Raw genomic sequence first — 20,536 nt, 5'->3', positions numbered from 1 at the left:
CAATATCGCTCCCTGTAAAATAGCGCTCCAAGCTACCTAAAAAAACGCCGCTTTCTATGTGCGAAATAAGGGTTTCCATAAAAATTTTTCGCAAGAATGAACATAGTACCGGCCTTAACTTGAAAACGGCCATCAAATGTCGCAAATCTCACAACGAGATGGCTGAGCAGTGCAATATTCACCTAATAATGGTGTCTGGCCATAGGAAGAAGCGGAAGAGTTAGTAAGGCTAGGAAGAACTTTACATATTCCAGGGGAACTTGAATCTGTTGGTATGCCTCTGTCTACCTGCAAGCTCATACTGCATGTGAAGGGTATAATGATGATGGATGCTACGACATTAAGTGTTCGCCGTAAAGGCCGGTACTCTGTTCGGTTTTCGCGTTGAAACTCCATACAAAACCAAAAAATGCGAAAAATTTGCGAAATTTTTTCCATTTGTGATACTTTGTTTTTTCGTGTTGAAAAACTGACGTTTATAGCACGGCGCCATTTGCAATGTGAATTAAAGGCCGGTACTCTGTTCGGTTTTCGCGTTGAAACTCTATACAAAACCAAAAAATGCGAAAAATTTGCGAAATTTTTTCCATTTGTGATACTTTGTTTTTTCGTGTTGAAAAACTGACGTTTATAGCACGGCGCCATTTGCAATGTGAATTAAGAAATAATTTATTTATTAAAAACTATTTGTGCGGGTTTATAAATCAAACACGGACCATATTTTTGTTCCGAAACTATACAAAGGATCAAAGGAATAGCAGATCAATTGCCCAAGGAAAAATAAAATGTTATTTTGTAAAAACAAGCAACCCCACCAACTTAATCCAATATCGCTCCCTGTAAAATAGCGCTCCAAGCTACCTAAAAAAACGCCGCTTTCTATGTGCGAAATAATGGTTTCCATAAAAATTTTTCGCAAGAATGAACATAGTACAGGCCTTAAGAAATAATTTATTTATTAAAAACTATTTGTGCGGGTTTATAAATCAAACACGGAACATATTTTTGTTCCGAAACTATACAAAGGATCAAAGGAATAGCAGATCAATTGCCCAAGGAAAAATAAAATGTTATTTTGTAAAAACAATCAACAACCACCAACTTAACCCAATATCGCTCCCTGTAAAATAGCGCTCCAAGCTACCTAAAAAAACGCCGCTTTCTATGTGCGAAATAATGGTTTCCATAAAAATTTTTCGCAAGAATGAACATAGTACCGGCCTTAATGCTTAGCACTAAATTCGTTTCTGCGAAAAACGAATATCTTCATCTATCTCCGTAAATAGGGTATCGAACCCAAGTATGTTAACATATTTATATGCCTGCCTATTTTTTCGTGAGAAAAATCCAGGGTTGTATAAATATGTGTTTGAAAATTATCAAAACAAAGATTTCGCATTTATTTCGCGCCAACGTTTTTTTATATGGAGTATAACAGTTGTTCGTGCGAAAACATGATCTTAGTACTATGCTTAAGCGTAAAATAAAGAAAAGAAACACAAGTTGGTTTAGTGAATTGTATAGAATAAGGGGTAGCCGTCAAGGCATATTAAAGAGGTAAAGTCATGCAATCAGGTGACTAATATCGACATTCATCTTGTCAAAGGCTTTGTTTACGTTTAGTATTCAACAATGTTCATGTTTTATATATGCATTCAACAATACAACAACACTACACATACACAAACACAACAACACTACACATACAAACAAAACTTGAGTGATCTGCCATTTTAGTTTGACATTATTAATATCATGGGGGGTGCACACGCTTGCTCGTGACTTTACCTTTAATTAATATGCCTTGGGTAGCCGTAAGCTTTTATTTAAAATTCAAATACAAAAGGGTTGTAAACAAGATTACCTGTATTTACAATGTCAAGGGATTACCGTACGGTGCGAGAGGTCGAAAACGAATGAAAAAACCAATATGGAGAAAGGCCGGGCGTTTGACATGCTTCTCATTAGAATTTGACATTTTGTTACGAGGTTGCAACCGATCGAAGTAGATAAGATCATAATGAGAACTTTCAACTATGAAAAACTATACTTGAATAAAATTCTAATTTCAATTAATTTACTAACTTAAACATTAAGCAAATGTGGTCCCATCTAAACTTAAAACGCACATTAGATATGTTATTGTTCTCAAGACGTCAGATATCTGCTATAACGGGTCGCTGCCTGATAGCCGAGTTCGTAAAAACTATTGGCGTAAAGTATAATTACTACTGTATGAGCTGTCATGATGCGGAGGAAAAGGAATCAATTAAACATCTCTTGTGTGAGTGGCCTGCATTTGTGTAAGACGTAAGTGAATTTTATGGACGTATAGCTTTAGATTACTGGCGGACCTGGAAAACGTAAACTTAAGCAGTCTGCTAATGTTTTCGAAACAATCAGGTTTTTTTCAACAGAAGAAAATAATCGGGTGGGTTTAGCAGTTAAAACTAGAAGTCCCTATATGTAATAGGTACTTTTTGTTAATGTGGTATCATAATGGACTGCATAGTGAGCCAGAATCAAATCGGGCTGCCACTTTAACCTAACCTAACCTAAGGGATACTATAACAATCGTCTACTTTGATGGTGAAATGTAGCAAATTTTGTGAAACATCGAGAATAATATTTAGTAATCCATTGTAATTTATATAAATTGTGCCTTCAAATTACATTAAAAAAAATAAATTTCTTCTTATAAAAAATCAAAGCCGAAAAGATTGTAATTTGTAAAGACTATATTGGTGAAAAATTATCGAAATTCAAAATAAAAAAAGTGAAATTTTACCAAACATACTGCCTCGTTTGTGGATAGAGACACTGGCTAACAGATCAGCTAGGCCCAAGAGATCTGTGACATTTGCTAAACCTACATTGAAATCGAAATAAATAATTTTAATATTTTCATGGAATTTTAATGGACATTTCAATTGGAAGAGTAAACACAGGGTACATTACAACATTTATAAACTCAAACAATTCAATTACAAAGAAAAAAATTATTACATATTATTTTGGCTATGGCATATTTGAAAGGTATTTCGTATCCATTTATATTTATCTAATTTGTTTAATATTAAAGCTTCCATTGAGGCATTCGGTGTTAATTCTTATACTAAAATTTTAACTTTCTACCGTTGTTGCAACTTAGAAAAATGTTCGGAATAGTCCTACTACTGCCTGCACCCATCTCGGAACTGGTCTTGTGGTTATTTGCTTTTCTGCTGTAGTCGAAAGACTGAATAACCGTTCATTTTCATGTTGGAGGCTTTGACTTAAGCTTGCATTGGCAGTAACTAGGCACACTTGTGTTTCTAAATCACGATTTACCGAACGTTCGCCAAAATTGGAAGATCCTATTAAGGTGAGGTTGGGTAATTTTGATTGAGGTAAGTAGTACCAAAGACCTTTGGCATGATATGTCCATCCTTGTTTTTCATATTCGAAGAAGTTTACACGATGATCTTGTTTACGATGTACTAGACTTTCATAGAAACTTTTGGCGATAAGTGTGTAAGCGGCTGGTATACCACCTGCTGGCCCCTTTGCGCCTTGGAAGCCATTAGCCTGGAAGGAATAAAAACAATCAGTCATAAAACCACCAATTGCAGCCTAATATATGTACTTACATTGGGATGGGCCATTAATATGCTGCATTGTGCCAAACATTTGTGCGTCAGTGTGTCCATATACTCTTGTGTTAAATTAAAATATCCTGTAGCCAATTTTAGCTTTGAATCTTGTATGCAATTCGATAATAAACGCTTAGTTACAACACTGTCATGGTGTATACCAATTTGACCCATTTCCACCAAGGGAAATATCCACGAATCTGCGTCCTTAGTTTCATTACAAGCTTTCATTTGTCGTTGGTATACTTGTTGCATAAAATCCTTTATACTCTTCTTAGCTGTCTTAATGAAATCCTCCTTGGTACCCTCATAGGGCAGAACACCACGCCAATTTCTATGCAATCCTAATTCAGAATTCTTTTGCACACTCAAACTAAACTCTTGGACACGGGATATAAATTCAGCATAAAAATCTGCCAATGGTTTGTCCTCGATGAGAATATAACGATCTTGTCGATTTGTAAAGTAATCATTCGAAAGATTTGCCCCAGAAATTAGTACCGCATCATCGAAGAGATAGACTTTCATGTGTTGCAAACCAAGCAATTCATTCCATCGTGCAGGTACTAGGCGTTTCGTCATGCCTCTCAGGTTTGGTGTATGATAAAGACTGAACTGGACTTGTTCTCCAAAATCCTGAACCAAGGGTAACAACATAGTCTTCGAGTTGGTCTCACCCCTTGTTCCTCTGGCAAAATCCAAGAGAACATTGACCTTCAATGAAGACTGTTGTTGTAAACTCTTTCGTAGTGTCTGTACAAAGTTCGTTTCCATTTGCCCCGTTCCCAGGTATAGACTTGCCAGAACAATTCTTTCCCTAGCTGTTGCACTTCTCTGTATTAGCGTATCATAGAAGTGTTTAGGCTCATTGATCACATGTATCTGATCCCCTTTCAAGGGAAAACAAGGTGCTACGTCAAACAACCATGACAAACTTTCCAATCCAGCCGCTGCAGCAACACCGCTTCCACTCGAGAATATCTGTGGGGTTTGATGAAGACATCCAATGAAATCTGTTGGTTGATTTAAAGGTTCTGCGAATGCAGAGAAAAACCGCCTCAAAAAAAGCATAATGCGAGCTAGCCAAAGTCCACAACAAGCAAATGATAATTTCAATGACCTTTCACTCTAGATTTTTGGCAATTCAGCTTCGAATTATTACTTTCACTTTCGCAAGTTTTTGTTGTGATTTGCATGAATTTTACTTGTTGTTACTAGTTGTATGAACTAAAAGAATTGTTTGCGATTCTCGACCTTCAATTATTTACTTCCCGTCTAATATTTCTCGAAATCGTAAAGATTTTCTGTCACAACTTTTTGTATTTATTTTGCACACGCTTTACACTACTGTTGACGACGATCGGAGATTTCATAATTGTTAAGGTAAACCATTACCCTGAATAAATAAATGTTATGAAAACATATGTTTATAACTTACTTTAAAGGACTGCCAGATTATTTTTAGTTTTCCTAACATGTTTGGCAGCGTTGTCTAATGACGGATTCACATTGATCAACTTCGATTTAGTGTGTAAACATAACCAAAGCGATAGGCGAAAACCCGTTTATATGCGTTTCGGCTTAAATCTACTTGAGCACAAGCAAGGCTCATTAATATAATAATATTAATATGCCTTGGAGCACAAGATGTCCAAATGGCCCAATTTGTAGGCAGCTTGAAAATTGTTCGATTCTAAACACAAAATTTTATATACCATTTTGTATGCAAATAATAGAGTTTGTATTTAGAACTCATATAAAAAACTTAATAACCATGGATCCGAAGAGGTCCCTTATATGAATTTTCTCATATAAGCAATATGGTACTCATATTAAAGCTTATTTCAAGTACATATGCTATATTATATATTTTTTTGAGTAGTTCTATGTTATCTTGCATCGGCCTTATGGCTTTAAATTACAAAATTCAGCAAATAAATGAAAAAAAAAATGATTTGGTGAAGATAGTTTTATAATAAATACACGATAAATTTTGTTAATTACGCGATAAAAAACGCGTGATGTTTTGAAAAATTTTCAACTTCGGCGCTTTTCATTAATTACAATTTTAAATGCGAGCTAATTGGACATGAGGATTAAGGAATTGGTATTATTATGCTATTGAAAAGAAAATGCCAGATACCCATCTTACAAGCCTGACTATACATATGTTTCTGTGTTGGCTAATCCACATTTCCATAGTCTCTAGTAAGATCTGGCTGGGTGAGATGATTCAATTTGGGTCTTAAAGGCCGGTATGCACCTCTAGCGAAATTTTCGGTAGCAAAAATTTATTTAAGTCTACAACAAAAAAAAAAACAGGGCTGTGTACACAAATTTTAAACCAGCTAATCGCTTTTAAAAATTGTTAATATATGTTCCAAATATTCCTCAAATAAATTGTTTATTATTTACAGACCTTTTACAACTTTTACGCACACAATGATTGTAATAAATTAAATGTTTGCTGCCAAAATATGCTTTTGACAACCCTGTTATTTTCATTAGAGGTGCGTACCAGCTTACGAAATTGAACGCTACCGAAAATTTCGTTAGCATAAATAGCAATGCATTTCTTATGGGAATGAAATTTTTCGCTAGAGGTGCATACCGGCCTTAAGGTGGGTATTAAGTTCGAGTTTTTTCACTAAAGTGAAAACTAAATCAGTAAAAAAAGGCATACAATTATACATATTTGTTGCAGATTTTATTATAACTTTATAGGGAATAGCCCAAAGCAAGTTTTCACAAAGTTTGTATTCCTTAAAAAGTATTATTAAAGAAAAGTAATCGTGAAAAATTGACTGCTAAACTCGAACTTAATACTCACCTTTAAGGTGAGTGCTATGTTCGGTTTTTTCACCAAAACACAAAATTGAAAGTACAATTATATTTATGAAAACGATTATATTTTTATCAAGTCTTGCCAAATAATGGATGGAAAAGATCCAAGGAATTGATTGCAAATAATGCTATATTTCTAAATTAATTAATTAAAAAAAGTGACCAATCAAACACAAACTGGTTTTCAGCTTGAAAACTGAACATAGTATGTATGCTTTATATGCTAATTTCTTATAGAAATTACATACGAGAATCATTTCTTCCAAGTTGAATCATTTTTTCACCACCACTGTGCATCATCTTCTCATATAGTCCCTATAATCCCTTAATCTTATTTTTTCGATTTCAATTTGTTATTACATTACTGCAACAACAGATTGAAATCTATTTTTAGAGGCATTGTTGAATTCACCTGATTGGTGAACGATCACACAATGTCTTGTTTCTAGCCTACAACAACTGCTGTGATAACTATTTGAAACTGGTTTCAAGGACACAACAACAATTCTAACGACAACATTAGTAGTAGTTTTGTTTATCTTTTAGGACGGGCTCATCGTAGCTTACTATTTTTATGTATTGTTACGTTTTTATATTTAGGCGTTTTTAATTACCCGACAATTAAAACACAGTTCTTTTAAATAACGGCAATCTACAATTTATTTACTATGACTTCACACTTTACAATTCGTTCACACTGAAGTTATTCGTTTGACGCTTTAATTAAGACTGACTCGTTAGCAGCATGCGAGCGCTTTTATATATCACGGTGTGGCAATACGAGAACATTCTGGTAGCACTACAATATTCTGGCAACGCCAGATATGCTAGAAGGATCTACGACCATTAAGTTGTTTACCTGGTGGCTGCCAAACACATACACACTCACATAGATATATGCTCGCATTACTACAACAACAACAATAATGACAATAGACAATGAGATGAAATGAGAATGCAGAATAACAAAGCAAAGGGGTTGCTATTCTATGAGAGAGTAAGAACTAACATTTCGGTAAGCAAACAAAAGAACATAAAAGAAATTCAGGAAAATACTAGAAAATGAATAGATGATTCCAACAAGTGATAGCAAAATTTTATCGTTACAATTTGAAATTTTAAATTAACGGAAACCAATTTAAATAAACTTATATCTATAATTATCAAATTCGTAACACTGCCTCCCGCTTAAGCCTGTTCGTCCCGAACAGGCACAGAACCTGTTCCGTAAGGATCCAATCGTTCCAGATGTACAACTTTCATCTTTGATCTAGGGCTGTCGTCCTTCTGAATCCGGTATACAACATCATTGATCTTCTTGATGACTTTGTATGGGCCTTCCCACTGTGTTTGCAGTTTAGGACACAATCCTTTCTTTCGTTGCGGGTTAAATAGCAGAACCAATTCTGCTTCTTGGAAGCCTTCAGTATTTACAGCACGATCGTATCTCGCCTTCATTCTGTTGCTGACCATTTTTATTTTGTTGCGCACTGATTCGTGAACTTCACCGAAAGTGTTTGGGATGTCGTTTCTGTTTTCTTCCATGGCGAGCTCATTAGGTTTAGCACCGAATATCAGATCACCAGGCAACTTCAACTCAGTTCCGAATAGAACATTGGCCGGTGTTCGAGAGGTGGAATCATGAATGGCAGATCTATAGGACAGCAAAAACTTTGGTATATGCTCGTCCCAGTCCCTCTGGCCGTTGTCCACCACTTTTCGAAGATGTTCCTCCAGGGTGCGATTAAACCTTTCTACCATGCCATCGGATTGTGGATGTAATGGCGTAGTCCTCGTTTTCTTGATACCAAGGGATTCACACATCTCTTTGAATATGGCCGATTCAAAATTTCTTCCCTGGTCTGAGTGAATCTCGGACGGCACACCGTAGCGACATATCCAGTTTTTGTTGACCACATCCACAATCGTTTTTGCCTCTTGGTTTGGAATTGCATACACCTCCGGCCATTTGCTGAAGTAATCCATGACCACAAGGACATAACGGTTTCCAGAATCACTTACTGGGAAAGGGCCTGCCACGTCCATTGCTATTCTTTCAAACGGGGCTCCTGGTCTATATTCTTGCATAGGACCTCGACTTCTCCTTGTTGGACCTTTCGCCTTCATGCACTTCTCGCAATTGGCTACCCATTCAGCAATTGATTTCTGGCATCCAACCCAGTAGAATCGTTGCTTCACTTTCTCGGCGGTTTTGGTTATTCCCAGATGACCTCCACTGGGACCATTATGGAACTCCGCCAAAACGTCTCTTATTTTGGAATCTGGAACGATGATCAAATTTCGGCTGCTCTTGCCATCTTCGCTTTCCCATTTACGTTGCAGGGATCCATTGACTAGAACTAAACTATCCCATTGAGCCCAGTATGATTTCATAAGTGGACTTTCGGCTGCTATGTCTTTCTTACTGGGCTTCTTGTTCTCTTCCTTTGCCGAAATAATTTTGTTCAAAATGGGATCTTTGCGCTGTTCTGTTGGCCAGTCCACTCCAGATTCGATGTGTAACAGCCGAATATCAACAATCTCCTCCTTATGTTCAGCTTTCGAGCAGTGCTTGCATTCTATTCTGCAAGGTCGACGTGACAAAGCGTCAGCGTTACCGTGTTTTCCACCTTTTCTATGCTCGATACTGAAATCATAGCTTTGGAGCCTCTCGATCCAACGTGCCAGTTGAGCTTCCGGATTCTTGAATTGTAGCAACCATCGTAGAGCTGAGTGATCAGTCCTGAGCAAGAAGTGTTGTCCATACAAATATTTATGATAATGTTTTACACCCTCTATGACGGCTAGCAGCTCTCGTCGCGTTACACAGTAGTTCTTTTCGGGCTTGGACAACGTTCGGCTGAAATATCCGATGACCTTCTCCTTGCCGTCTATCTGTTGGGATAGCACACCTCCAATACCATGCGCGCTAGCATCTGTATCCAAAACAAATTTTTCGCCCGGAATAAGATACGCTAGAACAGGAGCTGAACATAAAAGTTCTTTTAAATGTTGGAATGAATCCTCCTGTTCGTCGCTCCACTGGAACTTCTGACCTTTTTGCGTCAATTTATGGAGACTAGCGGCGATGCTGGCGAAGTTTGGGACGAATCGTCGGTAATATGTACATAACCCAAGGAAACTTCTTAATTCGTGGAGATTTTGGGGTCGTGGCCAATCTCAATTTTGTCTTCATCGGTGGATATGCCCTCTGCAGTCACATGATGACCCAGGTATTTAACTTCCCGCTGGAAAAGGGAGCATTTCTTTGCGTTAAGGCGTAGACCAGCGGCTGACAATTGCTGGATAACGTCTTTCAAGTTCTTAAGGTGCTCGTCAAATGTTTTGCCCATCACTATGATGTCGTCCAAGTATATCAAGCACGACTTCCAGTGCAACCCCTTCAGTACCCGCTCCATCAATCTTTCGAAGGTAGCCGGAGCGTTGCAGAGCCCGAACGGCATTACATTGAATTGCCAGAGACCGCCATTAACGCCAAAAGCCGTCTTTTCCTTGTCTTTCTCGGCGATCTCTACTTGCCAATATCCACTCTGCAAATCAAGCGTAGAAAACCATGTTGTTCCGGCTAGTGTGTCCAACGTGTCATCAATGCGTGGAAGCGGATAACTGTCCTTTTTGGTGACATCATTCAGTTTTCTGTAGTCCACGCAGAATCGGGTACTTCCATCTTTCTTTTTGACCAGCACAACTGGGGAACACCAAGGACTTGATGATGGCTCGATCACTCCACTCTCCGTCATTTCCTTTATGAGCTTTTGAACTTCGTCTCTTTTTGCCAGGGGAACACTTCGTGGTGCCTGTTTTATGGGCCTTTCTTCTGCGGTTTTAATTTCATGTTTCACTACAGATGTTCTTCCTTGATTTCCCTTTTCAGAAGCAAAAGCAGAGGCGTTTTTCCACAACAATTGCTTGGCTTTATTTCTCTCTGACGGCGATAGATGACGTGTCCAAGCCTCGAAATACCCTTCTAGGTGTTTTCTCACTGCTCCATGTGTCTTTGATGAGTTGCCTTCCAAATTGACTATTGCCTCGGCTGGTGTACATTTTCCAATATCAGAAAATTTTACAATTTGCTCATGATTGTCAGACAAGTTCAAGACACGAACTGGTATTAGTCTCTCTTCGTTCGTTGTTACCAGGGCATTTGCTATCAAGATGTTGTTGCTTTTATTTTCTGCTGGTTCAACAACCCACAATTGGCCGACTTCACAATCTCCATTCATAGAAACCCATATAATTGCTTCGGCGTTCGGTGGTATAGACTCTGACTGGCTCGTTGTCAAACGTCTGACAGGTGTATTCTCGTCGTATCCCACGTTTACCGTTATTTCGGCATCGCACCATGTCATTACACGACGCTTCATTTCCAGATTGAGGCCAAAAGCAATCATGAAATCCGCTCCAATTATAACTTCGTCTACTATATCGGCCACAATGAAATCATAAGTAACGGATTTGTTAGCAATAGTTAATTTTACGGCGACCTTTCCATATACGGTTGCGGGTTCCCCTGTAGCCGTGCGTAGCTTGACTCCAATCAGTGGTGTAATTTTTCCTTTTACTAAATCAGATCTAATGATAGACTTTGATGCACCAGTATCCAACGTCAAAGTACGCTTGTCGCCATTAATAACACCCGCAATAGTTAAATTGTTATTTTTCTGTTGAACTATTGCTATGGAGATGGTGGGGCCATCGTCTGTGGGAGCCAGCTCTTGCCCCGCTGAACTAGCTCGATTTAGTTTAAAGGTGACTCACTTGACTGTGGGGTCACCTTCTTATGGCTATTGTTTAATGGAGATGGTGATGTGGACCTTGACCGTTTGCGTCGTGCTTTGCATTCTCGAGCTAGATGTCCCGGCTTATCACAGTTATAGCATTTGATCCGGGATTTATTTGCCTCTTGCTTCATTTCTTGCATTGCCTGCTTAACGGCTTCTTTCACTGAATCAATCACGGAATTTGATTCGTCATTCTCGGTCTCCACCTTACGTACTTTGTGAATTTGAGGACGTGCTAGTACCCTCGCTGTCTCTTGTGTAAGGGCAAATGTTACCGTTTCCACAAATGTAGCTTTTTGTGACGCATATGTTGCACATTTTATGTCTGGGTCTCGAATGCCATTCACAAAGGTCTCAATTTTGATGCGGTCCACAAGTGGGTGACTCTCTCCTGGGTATGCCAATAGCACCAACCGCTCAACTTCTGTTGCAAAATCTTGTAGAGTCTCATTTGATTTCTGGACTCTTCCTCTTAATTCCATTCTGAAGATGTCTTGCTTATGTTCTCCACCGTACTTGCGTTGTAGCGCAGCTATTACTTCCTTATAGTTATTTCTGGAAGAAGTTGGGATACTTTGTATTACATCGGCAGCATTACCCTTCAATGCCAACAGAAGTTCAATTGCTCTGTCGTTGTCATTCCACATGTTTCTGGATGCCACCGTCTCAAATTGGAATTTGAAAACATCAAATGAAGATGAGCCATCAAAAACAGGAGTTTTGGTTTTTGGGCCCTCGATTACGCGCACTGGACCACCTTTCATTTCTAGTTCTGACATTTTTTTCTCAAGGTGTAGAAATTTTTCATCGTGAACCACAAATTTCTTATCCAATTCCACAATTTGACTTTCAATGTGGTCTACGCGTTTCTCCATACCTTCAGAAAGTTGTTGTAACTTTTCATTAAGAATTCTAGAATTTTCGTCAAATTTCTCCACCAAAAGAAGAGAATTTTCTTCCATCATTTTTCTAGAATTTTCTTGCATTTTTAGAGCGTTTTCTTCCAGCAATTTTCTAGAATTTTCTTCCATTTTTAGAGAATTTGCTTCCAGTTTTCTAGAATTTTCTTCCATTTTTCTAGAATTCTCATCCATGATTTTTCTAGAGTTTTCCTCCATCATTTTACTCAAAACACTGAGCATTGATGTGTAATCTACAACACTCGAAGCCACAGACGGAGTTTCTACACTGCTGGTATTGACGAGTATTGATTCATCAATGTCTTCCTTATAATCAAACTCATGCGTCGCAATGTCCATATTACGCCGTTCAAACTCTTCCAGTAGACGCTTTTGAAGCTGGGCCTTATTGCCTGTTGTCGGCAGCTCCAGTTTGCTCAATTCCTTTTTTAAGTCTTCCACTCGAAGCTCATTAAACTTCATTGTAGATTTTTTTCCGTTATTTCACTTCCGACACCAATTGTTACGTTTTTATATTTAGGCGTTTTTAATTACCCGACAATTAAAACACAGTTCTTTTAAATAACGGCAATCTACAATTTATTTACTATGACTTCACACTTTACAATTCGTTCACACTGAAGTTATTCGTTTGACGCTTTAATTAAGACTGACTCGTTAGCAGCATGCGAGCGCTTTTATATATCACGGTGTGGCAATACGAGAACATTCTGGTAGCACTACAATATTCTGGCAACGCCAGATATGCTAGAAGGATCTACCAAAGATTTTGAATTACAGAAGATGGGAGATTGGCTTGCGTCGAACCAAATGTTGCATTTACCAGATTAGTTTAATACAATTTGGTTGCAAACAAACATTGCAGGTTGTTTCCTATTTTCTTTTATTTTTCCCATTCGTAACCAGTTGAGAGAAGAGAATTCTCTGTGGTGTGGAACGTAAGTCAGCTGTTGATTCTTGGCTGACTTTTGAATAATAGGTGTGTTAACAAATAAAGTTTAAATTTTTGATGTAATATGTTTGGATGTATTTTTTTAAAAATTTTATTAAATAAGGTTCAAATTTTTTATATAAATTGTTTTGATGCATTTTGTTATTTTTTGGTGGGAAAAATGGGTAGGCATGTTATTTTGCAAAAATTGATATTATACTTAATGAACAAGTATTCGAACTCAACGTTATGAATATTGAGGCATATTTAGAAGCTTTAAAGTTCGATTTTCGATTTTTTGCAAAGTTATTATAGCAGCGTGAAATTGATTGATTGTGGGTGTAAGGTTCAAAATTTTGGAAAAATTCGACAATTAGTAGTAATTTTGTCTGATTTAAATGGATATTTTCGATTAATTGGCGACTAAATTTGAGTCGACATATTCGGAGGCGGCGTTGACTGCCTAAAAGTGAAATCGGCGGTTTCATTCTCTGAAATATATGTATTAGCAGACATGTACTGCTGTTTTTTAACATACGTTTTTCCTATGTGTATTTTCTGAAACTTTTGTAAATCCTTCACAGTTTAAGATACTCGAAAAAATCTGCCAATATTTTCTCTGAGTGTAGAATATTGGATCAGATAATCGAAAAAATCTGCCAATATTTTCTCTGAGTGCATAATATTGGATCAGATTGTTATAAAAATCTGCCAATATTTTCTCTGAGTGCATAATATTGGATCAGATTGTTATAAAAATCTCGCGAGTATTTGCAAATATACGTTGTTCGTCGGATTTGTTGGTTACCACCAACATGTTCGCGGGTGTAAAGATGACTTTATCGAATTTGCGCGGTAAATTTTTTTTTAAAAGTATTAGTGTAGTGAAGAGAAGTGGTAGGTTTTTAGTTATTTAGTTAGTTCTTAGTTTTTATAGTTTTAATAGATTTTTTAAATTTAATAATTATAAAAAATCATTAATTTTAAGTTCAGTTTTAGTGTTTAGTTTTAGTGTTTAGTTTTAGTGTTTTTTTTTAAGTGTCTGTAAGTGAAAATGAAGTGCATTCTTTGTAAGGGGGAAAAGGTTAAAGGTGGTGGTGAGCACCTCTTTTTCCTTTTCCCATCGGACATAGAAGCACGGATAAAATGGTGCTACAATTTAAAACTGGACCTGGAGAAGCTTCCTGCAAGTGGCCGCGTATGCAGTCGTCACTTTGAGGCTGATTGCGTGGGCCTTCGAAAGCTTCGGAAAGGAGCCATGCCAACATTGCTCCTAGGTAAGTAAAGCATCAAAAGAAATCAAAAAAGCCGTAACAAGCAAGCGCAAGGAACTGCAAGTTACGTCTTTTCTGATTTTAAATATTGCTGTTTTAGCAGTTTTTGTGGTAAAGGTGGGTATTAAGTTCGAGTTTTTCACTAAAGTGAAAACTAAATCAATGAAAAAGGGCATAAGATCATACATATTTGTTGCAGATTTTATTATAACTTGATGGGGAAAAGCACAAAGCAAGTCTTTACAAAGTTTGTATTTCTTAAAATGGATTATTAAAGAAAAGTTATCATGAAAAAATTACGATTTTAGCGGCTAAACTCGAAGTTAATACCAACCTTAAACTGTGTTATGTATGTTTAAGTTTAATATGATATTTAAGTGTGTTAAGTTTGATCTGAATTGGTTCAGATTTAGATAAAACCTCCATATATTTCTTTTTATACAAATATGGCCAACATTCCCACACTTTACACAAAACTCTGTGATGATTTGGAACACATATGTATCACCTGATAAATCATAAATGCTCTTTTTGTACAATTGCATTAAAATTTCTCCCGCTTCATATTTTCCATATTTTTTACTAACATTGTGTTTCATCCCATGGCGTTAGCCGATTTAAATTTTAATTATTGTGTTTTTCTACAAACATTAACTCCATTATAAGTATTTGTATCTGGAAATGCAAACTTTTACATAGCTTCCAGCAAATTTGAAGTAGTTGAGATTGTAACACAAATGTTGGTACACATAGTGGTGAATGGTATAATATAGTCGGCGCCGTCCGACTTTAGACTTTACTTACTTGTTTTTATACTACACTCTGTAAATTATATTGCACGTATTATTTGTTAAGGTCCTTAGTAACATTTTAGTATTTGAATTTCATAAAATAGCATACAAAAAATATAAAAACAAAAATTATGTGGAATATTTAACAAATGGAAACAAGCATGACAAATGCTTAATTTAGAAAAAATTGACATAGTTCCAATATCTCAAACATTTCCACGTCTTCCACCAAAAGATTCATAAAGATCACCAAACGATTCACATAATCGAAAATATCTTCATCACTATCAGACGTTGATGCATCACTAGTGGCCTGCACTCCTAATGCCGGTGGTCTATAGTAAATTGTAGAATGTGACAGTGCCAAAAGTTCTTGGCCTCCAGTGATTTTCCTTTGGCTTGAATTCTTCCTTGGCTTTCGTACTTTATGATTTTCTCCGTGATTTGATTTTTGCAATTTCTTCTCTCCGCGAGAACAAATAGGGTAGTTCTTCTGTGATTCCTGATTTCCATTGGTAGTCTCCTTAATGTCGGACCTCCAGTAGGCTGGCCTGGTTGATTTTTTTTTGCTGACAAACAGAAGGCGGCCGGCATTGTATGTATTTTATTTTTCTTTGTTTTGATAGTGATGGTACATGAGGTCATGTCATCACTGACGCCTGAACATAATGACGGCGATTATCGGCGGGCGACTTTTCATTCAATATATACCCAACAAACACAAGGCTGAGCATTTTTCGTATCAATTTGATAGTGAATCCCATCTTCAACATTCATTCAAATAGCCTTGCAAATTGCTTGCTTTCAACAAATTTTCCAATAGGTTTGAAACGTTAAAATGAAATTTAGTTTGAAAAGTTGTTTAATATAAGAAATCGTTGCTAACGTGTGAAATTCTACTGTTGAGTTGCCAGACTTATAAATAATACAGCCTGATCCCAATAAACACAAACGTTTGAAAAATAAAGGGTGATTTGTTAAGAGCTTGATAGCTTTAAAAAAAAAAAAAACGCATAAAATTTGCACAATCTCATCGGTTCTTTATTTGAAACGTTAGATTGGTCCATGACATTTACTTTTTGAAGATAATTTCATTTAAATGTTGACCGCGGCTGCGTCTTAGGTGGTCCATTCGGAAAGTCCAATTTTGGGCAACTTTTTCGAGCATTTCGGCCGGAATAGCCCGAATTTCTTCGGAAATGTTGTCTTCCAAAGCTGGAATAGTTGCTGGCTTATTTCTGTAGACTTTAGACTTGACGTAGCCCCACAAAAAATAGTCTAAAGGCGTCAAATCGCATGATCTTGGTGGCCAACTTACCGGTCCATTTCTTGAGATGAATTGTTCTCCGAAGTTTTCCCTCAAAATGGCCATAGAATCGCGAGCTGTGTGGCATGTAGCGCCATCTTGTTGAAACCACATGTCAACCAAGTTCAGTTCTTCCATTTTTGGCAACAAAAAGTTTGTTAGCATCGAACGATAGCGATCGCCATTCACCGTAACGTTGCGTCCAACAGCATCTTTGAAAAAATACGGTCCAATGATTCCACCAGCGTACAAACCACACCAAACAGTGCATTTTTCGGGATGCATGGGCAGTTCTTGAACGGCTTCTGGTTGCTCTTCACTCCAAATGCGGCAATTTTGCTTATTTACGTAGCCATTCAACCAGAAATGAACCGAACACTGATTTTGGTAATAAAATTCAATGATGAAATGAACCGAACACTGATTTTGGTAATAAAATTCAATGATTTGCAAGCGTTGCTCGTTAGTAAGTCTATTCATGATGAAATGTCAAAGCATACTGAGCATCTTTCTCTTTGACACCATGTCTGAAATCCCACGTGATCTGTCAAATACTAATGCATGAAAATCCTAACCTCAAAAGAATCACCCTTTAAAAGAGGAAGATGGGAGATTGGCTTGCGTCATACCAAATGTTGCATTTACCAGATTAGTTTAATACATGTTTGTAATCTTTTAGTTTTTTTTTCGTTTTTATTTTTTAAATGAAAAATGTAATTTTCTTAATGAAACAATGTTAAATTTTAGGCAACAACAAAAAAAATTACATTTTCCCCTTTATGGAAATTTATTTCGTGCTCTTAATTTCTTTTTATTTGCATTTTAATGCTATGTCAATACTTGTCGTATACGCGTTTGGTTCGAGTATTAAACTAATGTGGTAAATGGTTTGATGTGCTCAGTAGCCAATCTCCCATCTTCTTCTTTTATTATCTTTGATTCAATCAGTGAACGATGGAATCGGAACGCAAAAACAACAACACTAACCGGTCTGGTTTGAAGATAACCATACGAATGGTTCGCTTCAAGCTCAAACACTTGAACGAAACGAATGAACAAAACAAAAGAAATAATTGTACAATTCAGTTGGGTGTTCGATTGATGGAGTGGTTTTTTTCGAAGTAGTCTTCAATTGCTTTCGTGTAAAACGGTTCGGTTATTGACGGGTGGAATTCTGTTTTTCATTAACGAAACGAATGAAATACGTTAAAGTAATGAATTAATAGTTAACGATCATATTATTGAATTGTTAGTTACGAATTACTAATATAATAATAAAAATAGTTTGTACTCGATAGCTGAATATTCGTAAATTTTGGAAAGAAAACCAAAAGAGCTATTGATTTACTATTTATGAAAAATTGAATAAAGGCTTTTGAATAATATAAAAAATCATTTTTAAACAAAGATTTTGTACGAAAAAAAAAGAAATAAGTGAAGTCTCAAAATAATGGTGATTATTGGAGCAATATCCAATATAAGTGGCAAGTGAAAGAAGATAATTTTGTTAATGTTCACATAAATTAGAACATCAATCAACTTCAAGCAGGCCCACTGGATTATTGTTGGATTACTTATTGAATTGGATTATCGATTACCACAGTTGGATTTTAACACCATCAAGAAGTGGAAAGGTAGGCAACAAATTCAGATAGAGAGACGGGGAAACTCTTGATTGTGTGTTTTTCTCTATTTGAGATTTAAGCAGGGTTTTATAAACATCGTAAATTCCATAAATGTCGCCCTCCCCTCAAGCCCCATAATAACTGAATATATACCTACTATTGAGTTTTGATGCTGTATTCTTCTTTGTTATAGGGTAACTGGATAACTAGTTTCTAATTCAGTTATTTTTTTTGTAGCTTCTTTGTTCTCTCTTCCATTCACAAAGGTATTGTTATTTCGTTGTTCATATTCGTCGCAATTTCAATTGACCATCATCGTTCATCATTGTGTTTGTTATTGATGATTATCCGGGAGGTTTATGAATAAGAAGAAGCAACAATAACAACAACATGTGCCAAAAATGTGTTTGTTTATCTTCATCTTCTCTCCAAAAAATACCGTTAAGCAAGCATATGAGTCTTATAACATCGTTTATCCGAACGTTTAACGACAATAAATATTTGCCTTGGCTAGTACTTTTGTTGTTGTTGCTATTCTTGCTGCTGTTGTTGTTGTTGTTGTTGACCATATTAATTAGCAGAGAGATCATAAAAGTTTTAGCGATTTTTATGAACTGTTTTTCTACTCTATCGCATCCTTGTTTGTATATAATAACACAAAAAACGGTCATTGCAGATCTATAAATATTTACATATGCTTTCCAATCTCGATAATATTAAAATTTTACCATCTTTGGTTTAATTAAATTTATCTTTGTTTACTGTCTTGAATGATGTGATCGATTGTAATAATAAATATGGTAACACAATTTCAGATTGCGGATGAATTTCTCCTTGATTGAATGCTGTGAGCGACACTTGTCTTGTGATATTGCTATACACTCAAAGAAATATATAGCATTTTCACTTCAATGAAACCTTTTTCATTTTAATTGAATCTTATTTAAAATCAAATGAATCTCTAAACGAATTATATCTAACATCAATTTATAATTAGCCCACAAAATTATTATCGAATAATTTGATATATCGCTAAAAGCAAAAATATTTCATTTTACATAAAATTTCGTTATAAACTTATGTGTTACTTTCTTACACTCAAAACACTGCTAAAATTACTTCTTATCCAAGTTTTGTTTTAGGAATTCACGTGTTCTTAATTATAAACCTAAATGTTATTCATTAATTTATTAGGACGTTTAGTTACATTTAAATCACTATCTCTAATTGATGTCTAATATTTGACCTGTTTTCTTTTAGTACTGTATGCAACATTTGCATGAGCTATCCAGAGCATCGTTGCACTTAGGCTTGCCAGATGGCCGGGATTCGCCTGGATTGTCCCGGAATTTCGTCTCCAGGAAGTGTCCCGAATCTTTCACAAAATTTGTCAAAAATCCCGGAATTTCAATTACTTGCAATCGAAATACTAATTTTATGTTGGCCAGCTGTTAAAAATTATTTCTTAAAAAAATATTCTGAAGAATATTAAGAAACTGATATTGGCTATAGAAAATGGTACAAATATCATTGTAGAAATATATCCTTTAGTACCTTGGGAAATAAGCATAGTTATGTCTATTGCTTAGTACTAAGTTCGTTTCTGCGAAAAACGAATATCTTCATCTATCTCTGTAAATAGGGTCTCAAACTCAGGGATGTTAACTTATTTATGCGAAATAATATGCCTGCCTATTTTTTCGTGCGAAAAATCCAGGGTTGTATAAATATGTGTCTGAATATACTTAAAACAAAGATTTCGCATTTATTCTGCGCTAACGTTTTTTATATGGAGTATAACAGTTTTTCGTGCGAAAACGTGATCTTAGTACTACCCTGCTAACATTTTTTGAATTTGGGGGCGCTTCTGAGAATACCCACTACGTCGAAAACAGTCGTATACGATATCCAAAACTCCTCGGAAAAGCGTCACTATTGAGAAGTTGTACCACTCCAAGTTACTACAAAAAAGTATCGCATGAGTGCAATTATTAGGTGCCCTTCTAGATACATTTGGAAGGACGCCATGTTGTTTCATGTTGTAGCGTCTATCAGCCAGTGCTTTTATTCCCAATGGAGGAAAAAAATTATCACTTTATTCCATTTGGAAAGTAAAAAATTGTTCACCAATACAACTTTTCACAATTTTAAGCGAAATAACTATGTTTTCATCACTTCATTATCGTTTTTATTTAAATAAATTATACGAAGCTAGTTGTGCTTGGTGTTTCACAAAATATAAAATGGCTCTTGTAACAATAGTGATGGCAAAATAGTTTCATGCGAATAGTGATGGCAAAATACTATCACAGTTGGCGATTATTGCAGTGTCACTTACGAGTCGCTGGCAGGGATGGAAAATGCAGTACTATAGTACTTTTTTCAATACTTTTTCACCATGGTCAGTACCG

At 36.2% G+C, this 20,536-nt stretch overlaps 2 protein-coding genes across 2 annotated transcripts in view; one reads left to right on the top strand and one right to left on the bottom strand.

Annotated features, from left to right (window-relative positions):
- Positions 1–2,893: 2,893 nt before the first annotated feature.
- On the bottom strand, positions 2,894–5,062 carry PGS1 (Phosphatidylglycerophosphate synthase 1). The gene is made up of 2 exons (XM_075292035.1): positions 3,630–5,062; positions 2,894–3,567 (listed from the first exon to the last, which is right to left on the bottom strand). Exons 1-2 carry the CDS (start codon positions 4,701–4,703, stop codon positions 3,148–3,150), a joined length of 1,494 nt encoding a protein of 497 aa, XP_075148150.1. The 5' UTR covers positions 4,704–5,062; the 3' UTR covers positions 2,894–3,147.
- A 12,566-nt stretch (positions 5,063–17,628) lies between these two features.
- The window catches only part of T48 (FU domain-containing protein T48), a 225,070-nt gene continuing 222,162 nt past the window's right edge, over positions 17,629–20,536 (top strand). Inside the window, exon 1 of the mRNA XM_075292022.1 lies at positions 17,629–18,134. The gene's annotated coding sequence lies outside the window, so the exon portion shown is untranslated. The remainder of the gene's footprint in view (positions 18,135–20,536) is intronic.

This window comes from Haematobia irritans, chromosome 1 (assembly GCF_050003625.1).
Source record: "Haematobia irritans isolate KBUSLIRL chromosome 1, ASM5000362v1, whole genome shotgun sequence".
In the NCBI taxonomy this organism is placed as follows: Eukaryota; Metazoa; Arthropoda; class Insecta; order Diptera; family Muscidae; genus Haematobia; species Haematobia irritans.
The sequence above is the reverse complement of the archived record's forward strand: the minus strand, read 5'-3'. Positions and strand labels throughout refer to the sequence as shown.